The sequence below is a fragment of the Empidonax traillii genome, unplaced genomic scaffold (assembly GCF_003031625.1).
Source record: "Empidonax traillii isolate 1590-97213 ecotype Southwest subspecies unplaced genomic scaffold, ASM303162v1 scaffold1330:size129734, whole genome shotgun sequence".
Lineage (NCBI taxonomy): Eukaryota > Metazoa > Chordata > Aves > Passeriformes > Tyrannidae > Empidonax > Empidonax traillii.
Genome location: NW_020956523.1, coordinates 88,034 through 96,566, shown reverse-complemented (window position 1 = coordinate 96,566; position 8,533 = coordinate 88,034). Strand labels below are relative to the sequence as shown.

At 33.5% G+C, this 8,533-nt stretch overlaps 1 protein-coding gene across 1 annotated transcript in view; it reads right to left on the bottom strand.

Annotated features, from left to right (window-relative positions):
• Window positions 1-1,223: 1,223 nt before the first annotated feature.
• LOC114069678 (contactin-5-like) overlaps window positions 1,224-8,533 on the bottom strand; it is a gene marked incomplete at its 5' end in the record, with an annotated part of 61,745 nt that continues 54,435 nt past the window's right edge. Inside the window, 3 exons of the mRNA XM_027906635.1 lie at window positions 1,224-1,399; window positions 3,511-3,640; window positions 5,553-5,689. Of these exons, the coding sequence (XP_027762436.1) occupies window positions 1,224-1,399; window positions 3,511-3,640; window positions 5,553-5,689 (443 nt within the window). The remainder of the gene's footprint in view (window positions 1,400-3,510; window positions 3,641-5,552; window positions 5,690-8,533) is intronic.

The window sequence follows — 8,533 nt, the reverse complement described above, 5'->3', positions numbered from 1 at the left end:
TTGACCTCAGAGTTAGTCTATGTTTGGACTGGCATGAAGTAATTACCAAAAGGCTTTATTGGTCATGGATTGAAATGTGATTTACATGTGGTGATGGGAGAAATCACAGTGAGTTTTCTGGAGATGAGAGGAAAATGTTATGCAGTAAAATGTGTTAATGGTGTAGGTACAGTATGGAGACTTCAGTGTCACAATATTTGATATATTCAGCTTCTTTGTAATGTCATGCTGTCATATTTATACTATACAACTCACACCTGTCAGTAAAAAGTTGTATATAATGCTGTTTTGCTCTCGCCTCTTCAAAAAGTCAATATGGCATGAGAAGTTACCCATTTTTCCTTCTCAGAACTAAACAAATGACATGGGATAAAAATACAGCACACCTGAATAGAATGGCTTTTGCAGCTAATGAGGAAAGATGCGCTCTCCTGCTCTCATCAGTATTGCACAAATGAACAAAAAGGGCCTTCTTGCTTTTATCTTCCTGACTAATGCCACACAAGTCAGTTTAAGTGGTTCATCCACAGACATTACCAGAAAGAGGACAAGATTGCTCTTTGTACTTAAAGACCATGTGCAGAGCGACAAAACTATTCACATGTACCGATAAGCAATCTTGCAAAGTGCAATTACATCTGGCATTTAACCTGCAGTGCTTAAACTACTCTTACTGTACAGAGATGGGTGGAACTTATTTAATCAAACATATTCTGTTAAACAGATGTGCTGCTGAGTACAGAAATTACTTGTATAATTAAATCCTATAATGGATTTGCATTTTCCTTCTCTGAATCATTTTAAAGCTATTCTTACATAGACTTCCACTATGATCAACCTACAAATCTGCCTTATTAAAATTATTTCAAATGAATAAGCACATTCTATATTTTATGTGGTTCTCACTACTTCAGCCTCCATGCCTTTGAAGTTCTCACACACTAAATATGTAGTATCTTTACAGTATAAATGAAAGCCTTTTGAAATTAATAACAGAAAATAGAGACAAACCTCCCCAAAATAGTAACACCTTTTCATCTGTCTGCATCTCTGAACAATGTCAAGATTTTTCATTTCGATATTGCAGAACCAGTAAAGTCACTACTGTCAAATAAATCAGCATGAAAAAATAATTATGTCATACACATGCTAACATATGCATGTTCTTGTCACTTGCTGCATGTTCATATCACATCATAGAATCCAACATGAAAACACAATATTTAGTTTAATGAACAGAGTTCTGACCTCTTACTCTCCCTTAATGCTTTGTCTCCTTTCTTCCAGGTGATAGTTGGCTTTGGAGAGGCTTGTGGCTTGCACTCAATGACAACTTCTTGACCTTTGGTAACAATTATTGTTTTCCTCATTTGATTTTGTGGGAAAGTGGGAGCTGAAGCTGTTAAAAAGAAGTATGTTAACTCTACAGAAAACATTCACAGCTTCCTTTTCCATTACACTTTAATAGAAGGGGAAAATAATAGATTTGGGTTTGGGGATAGAATCTCAATTTGTTTCTTGGAAATTATTATTCCACAGATGAAATTTTACAAAATATTTGAAATCAGCAGCCAGGACTATATGGCAGGTCTATAACTTAATCCAGTTATGGATTAATGAGAAGTCTTTCACATCAGCATATTAGAGTAAGATTGCTTGTGAAATGTAACAGCTTTTGAAGTTAATTAATACAGTTGTTTTACTTTACACTTTTCCCAAATTTTTTTTTAATTTCATGAAAAGCCTGCTAGAAGTAAATAGTTCAAAATTAAAAGAAGTTTAAATTCCCCAACTATCCAAAATGCGCTCTCCAGAGTTAATTCTCATAAAAGGTATTACTGTCAGAGAAATTTTATTGCTTTCTCTTTTTATATTTGCCTGAAAAGTGAGAACTTCTTAATAGAAGATATTTAACCAGGATTTGTTCTTAGTATTTCACTTTTCGAGAAGCCCCATTGCTTACAAACAATAGCTAAACTAGTAAATACATCGCACAATGACACTAATGACTGTAATCTCATACCAAGAAAGGACAGTCGTTCTCAAGTAATCTCATTGGTTCGTCTTTTTCTTAAACTAGTTTTGCAAAACCAAAGCCCCCTATCTCAGCTAAACTTACACTCCATTGCCTCAAATATGTAGGAACTAGCTACCATTATTTTGGTTAATTCTCATAACAGAGATATTTATATGGACAATTTATTCAATTTTTGTCCCTTTAGTAAGGCAGAAAATTAAACACAACTGCTTCTTTAATATAATGTTATGGTTAAAATTTAACAGGGGTACAATTTCACAGGGACAAAGTGAGAGACTAAATCTTACTGCAGTAATATACAATGGTTATTTCTGATATTAAAGAACATCAAAGAAAATGTGCAATTACCTGACATTACAGAGCAAAAGAACGTTGTAACCAATAGGGATCTCTTTGCTAACTGAATCATAAATGACCAAGTAATGGAAAGGGAGCAATAACTGACCTTGGTTTTTAACTTTATGGTTATAAAGAAATATTTTTAGGACTTATCAGTGAAATTCTAATGTTGTCCAGGAAGGAAACAGTAGAGATGTACTAGATAGGATGTTCTCCAAAAGAGCCAAATTTTATCTGAAGCCTTGCATATTATTTCAGTAACTTCAGCTTTCTTTTTCATTTGACTGGGAGTTTACAGGACTGATTCTCAGGTGTTGGTTTTGAAATTTGCCAGGTTTGAGCAGTGTAGAAACCTCTAATCTCTGATATGACCACTGAATTATTTTGACAGACACCTGTCTTCAAACTTCATCATACTCTAATAAAGATGATAAGACTCTTACAATTCTCTCTCACTTAATCCCATGGATAGGCTCTTATCATTATTGTCCCACTGTGTGTTACCAGAGCTTGCTTTAAGGAAAACTAAAGTGTTGAAAAGACATGCTTCAAGTTTTTCTTCATTAATGACCTACTTCAGCTTTTGAATAATGACATTTTTACTGTATTTCCAGGTAACACTGTGTAGTGTATTTCTTTGTTATGAGTGATATTCACCCAGTTATGTAATTTCTAGTGTTTCATCAGTTTTGGTGACTTCATAGGAAGTTTTTATAGCTTTAACACTAAGATCATGCATAATTACCTTTGAATAATGGCCAGCGTAGGCATAATAGTTTAATTTTAATAGTGAGTAAGTATACTTACTTTCTCTAACTTTCATGTCTTGAACATATGTTTGAGAGAGTAAAAGATATTTTTCCATTTATTTGAACTGAAATAGCATTATATGAGAAATAGTACAAAATGTATTGAGTCAGTTATTTACAAAAGATAATTTTCAGTTAACAGAAGGCCCTATGCTCTCTGGAGCAACAAAGGACCCACATACAAATAACAAGAATAGAAAGGAACCACTTTTATCTTCTCTGTTGTTTGGACTGGCAGAAGCTGCTTTTTATCGTAACAGGTTAAGAAAAAATGTAATTATCAAAGCTGGAGAAAGAAACAGTCTGTTGTTTTTCAATACTCACCTAAAATTTTCAGCTCGGCACTGGCATAAATGGTGCCATATTTATTTTCTGCTAAGCACTGATACATTCCAGCGTCTGAGAGATTCACACTGTGGATCATCAGAACACCATTAACCATCTCAATCCTGCTCTGTAAAAGAATTTAAAAAAAGTTTAAAAAATCATTCTGTAAAAGCAAAAAGGCACTGGAAAATTGCTGTGCAATTTAAGGCAAAGGAACAAAAAAAGACCTAAAATAAAACTAGGCAACAAATTTCCTTGGGTTTACTTTTTTTCTTGTCATATAAGGAAATACAAGAACAAAAAGTCCAAATATATTTAAAGGTAAATATTTGTCAGCATAAGTTTAACATTTCCAAAGTTTTCTTTTTTCTGTTTATTTGTTTGTTTGTTATTAACCTTACCTACTTTTTAAAAGCAGTTCATCCTGGGAACTTTAGTAAAGCAATAAGTCAGTTGTGGGTTTAACATACCTGATGATCTTCATATCTCTAACAAATGTTTGGTTTCAGCCAAGGCATTATTTTCATAAAAGTAAATATGAAAGATTGCTTGCATGAATAAGAATGAAAGGGTCTAATCACATTCATCACTAGGGCAAATTTCTTATTTCAAAGGTCCACTAGGAGAAAATAATTACCACAGCTGGAAGAGAGGGGGCATTAATAGCTGTTTTTATAAATGTGTGCTTCATGAAGCTCTATTATGAATAATTTGAACTGCTATAAAACAACTCTATGTTCTGTTGCAATATTTGTTGTAGGTTAAAATTGATAAGGAATAAGTTGTTAGGGAATGTAGAGGAAACTGTGATAAAAATTCTCTCTGTTGTAAGCTCCCACCCAGTTCAAAGTGAAATTTAATTTGAAATTTCAGAGCCTGGTGAAACTAATGGTTTGGAAAATCAGAGAGCTAAAAAGTAGAGATATTTAAATTGCTTCAATTTCAGGACTAATAGCTCCATCTAAAAAGACATAAATGGGTAAAGTAAAGCCATATAACCTTATTTTCAATGCCTCACAGCTTCAAAAGTAAACTGTGTTTATGTTTCCTTTCTCATTGTTTGCATAATTGGCTGATGTTCACAGATAGAAGTGACATTCGCTGAAAAGAGAGGCATTACATCTTTTATATTCCTAAATCATCTATGTGATTTCATTTGCAAATGGAGACATTTTTTCACAGAATTGAACAGTTTTATTTTAATATGGAAAAATAGATTAAATAAATTTACAAAACTTTTCTTTACTCTAGATAATTTGAGACTATAAAAATGGAAAGGTGTTAGGCAAAAACCCACATCATGTGGGCTGACACTTTGATGATTCAGTGAGAGAAAAAGCATAAAGGAAATAAAAGGCAGACCATGACATAAGTGGTCATTTAAAAGGAAAAGAGAATCTTATTTATGTCTAATTCTAAAATATATCAGGTGACTGTAGTTAAACACTTTACTTTCTAGATGTCTTACATGGACCATTTTAATGGTCTTGATGGCAAGTTCTGTAACTCGCAGAGAATAAATGGAGTTGAATATGTAACAGTAATTGTACTTTTTACATTAGCCTGCTAGTGATTTGCAAAGCATGATTATTTTTTTTTAAATGTATTAAATAATGTAACAGCATAATATAACTGAGGGAAATATGAAGAAATCTGTTTCAGCAAATACAGCTGAGTTTTTACCATCTTTTTATACAGAAAGAAAAATAGATACAAATAACATGATACGGCTATCTAAACAAAAAAAAATTAACACACTGGAGATTGTTTAGATGTACACTATAGTACAGACATAGCTCAGTAGATCCTATCTTTCAAATATTTCTGAACTACCATTCTCAACTACAATTACTACTCATGAATGAAGTTTTACATTGCTTGAGGTGGTTCAGAGGGGACATGCATAAAAAGCCTGTCTATACTGTATACTAACACCTAAGAAACTAACACAGAGAACAGTACTTTTCAGTGCTTTAACTGACTTTATCAGAATGAAAGGAGAAGCATTCAACACACTGATGACTCCTTGTCAACTGTACCTGTGGCCATAGAGGAACTCCATTTTTCAGCCAACTATATGTGGGCCTTGGCTTTCCAGTGGCTTTACATTCCCATCGGAGCTGATCTCCACTGTCTAATTGTGTATCATTAAGTTTCTCCACCCAGTGTGGGTAGGCTAAAAGAAAAAAATACCATATTAGAGTCAAAGCATACAAACTCCTATGTCTCCAGCTGATGTGTGAAGACCTAATCAATTAAAAAGCTTAAATTTCTGGCTTTTACTAAACTCATCCTAATCTCAAAACAAAGCATATTTAAACAAAGAGACAAAACAAAAAAATACAGTAATAAAGCTAACCAAACTCCATAACTTTAAAGGAAATGTGGTAATGGCACCAGTAATGAGCAGTAGCATGATGAAGAATAGAAATTTACCTAATTTAGTAAGGTCCGATGGATTAAATTGCAGTACTATATATTAATGTATTCATTGTTGCTGAATTTGAGACAAATGTTTTGTAGTAGCAATAGAACATTTACTAATTTACAAGAAATGAGCTATTCATAGTGTGGTAAAGAGGTTAATTGTCATAGACTTTTTCATGTAGTTTTCTCCTTTTACTAGGAAATCGTTTTTATTTAGCTAGAAATAATTCGGTAAGGTACTTGCACATATTTTTGTTAAAATGTCTTAAGTTCATATTTCAAGGGAGGAAATGCTTTTAATTTTTTTAAGCACAGAACCTATAAGATTTCTAGCATTCATCAGGAACATAAATTACACACTAAGTCAATGTCAAAACAGTCTTTTTTTAAAGGCAGACAGTTGTTAGGTGTATATGTGACCAGTAGTAAATTTCATTAAATAATCCACTAGACAGTGAGGAATATTTTTTGCAGAGAAGTAGATCTTTAAAGCAGCAGTCAATCACATAGTTGTACATAGGATCGTATAATTTGGAAAACATTGTATGATTCAGTGAGGAACTGAGCATTCATATGCAGAAAAAAAATGTGTGTTTAAAAACCAACTTTTGGGTGTTGACACTGTAGCCATATAATTTTGTATGCAGAGGATGATAGATGAAATTAACTTAATTAATGATAATAAATGTTGGATTGGTTTTGTTTAGGTGGTTTTTTATTGTCATTGTTTGTTGTTTTTTTTTTTTTCCAAAATTGCAAAGAATAAGTAGCTAAAAGGGATGTAAAATTCTTCTGCTTGGTATGAATAGAAGTCCAGATCTGTCACAGCAGTCTCGACTTCAAACGACAGATAACTGATGATGTACTTAAACATGGGGAATCGAGTTTAAAAATAAATCTTTGAATCTAGCTGGCATTTGACAGGCCACCAATCAAAGACGTGAGAAGATATGAAAAGGCATGACAGGTGACTAACTGCTTGTAGCTTACATCTTGTGCATGGATGATAAAGAAAGTGAATGAGGTGTCTATCATTTCTAAGAAGGGAATAATCTGCTTCAGAGTCCCTGACCAGACAGTTGTCAGAAGCTGGAAACATATCAGAAGAAGAATCACTCATTCCCTTTTCGGTAGAGGAGAAAGAAAGAGATTGACCCAAACTCACTCTCAAAATGAAAACTAAAAACCTCTGTGTCCTTATTCTTCTTATTACAGTCAAGGTAACACATGAAATTCTCCACATTTGCTCCACTGTGCTGAATCACTTTTTTCTTGAGTTAGAACAATGGATCCTGCAAAAACCCTCAGTAAGAAATAGTTTGCATTAGTCCTTGCTAACTTGGTGTCTGCTAATTATCCTAAAAATATAATTCAATTGCATTGTATAGTTGATGTTGTTGTTCTCTTTTTGAGTGCTACAGTATGAACAAAAGAATCATTCTGAGAGGCAATTGTTTCCTTTGAAAATGAGTACATAAATATGATTCTGGAAGATCAGACAGTTAATGTCTAACTAAAAAGTCGTAAAAGACAGACAGCAGTACCATAAAACCATGCAGTTTCAAAGAGGTGCTAATCTGTTCCTATTTATATTTAATTCTTTTAATTATCTTGCTGTTCTGTGAATTCTATTATTTGATCCAAAGCACATCTAGTCCCATTTTTCTTAGTTGAATTTGAGCTTATCACGAAGCAGAGCATCCAGAATTAAAGGATGAATATTTTTACACCGAAACAAAACTGTCTCCCCAAACCTGGCTGGGGAAGGTGTCCTCTTCAGAGCTGCCATTCTCTACTCTTTCTCTGTGGCTGTCTTGCTAACACAGTCATGGCACAGGTTTTCTTCTAAAAATACAAACTTGTAAACCACAGTGGTATGATTCATTGGTAAGAACAATCTTTTTTCATTAGTTATTTCAACCCTAAATTTTCTCCTCATAGCCTAAATGGCCTTTAGAGTAATATTTTTCAAGCTGTTGAACTTGCCATCAGCGAAGGCAATGACTCAGTTTCCCCCCCTTTTGAGAAGAAGGTAGCAAAGCAATAGGTAGATGTACCTGGAATAAAGCTAAATGCATGATTAAGGGAAATACTTTCATCAGTTTTTGGTTTCTGTTTCTCTCTCACTGTAGTCCTTACTTTTTCACAGAGAATTCTCTTTCTGCTCATTAGCAAGACTGACTTTCTATCAAATCATAACACTTGCTCCAAAATCCTATTAACAGTTTAAAAGTTGAAACTTTGAACTGGATAACCTTTGATTCAAGGTACTGGTTTCGGGTTTTTTTTTTAGCAAAGGTGTGGTAACATCACCCTGATACACATGTATGCAAAGAAAACTTCATTCCATAATCAGACTTAATTTTAATTACAAAATATAAATTCTAAGAAACATTTAAACAGATTTCAAAAGTAACAAGTCCTTTTTCCTTCTTAAAAATGCAACATTCATCTTGGAAAAAAGCAAGTGTCTGCCTGGTTTTTATCTGTCCAGAGAAGAGTTTTGGGGTAACTGTAAGAAGAGAAGGATGTGTTTCATTGCTCAGTAGTCTTTATGGGTATTGTACCAGAGCTTTACACAGTGCTTCTGAGA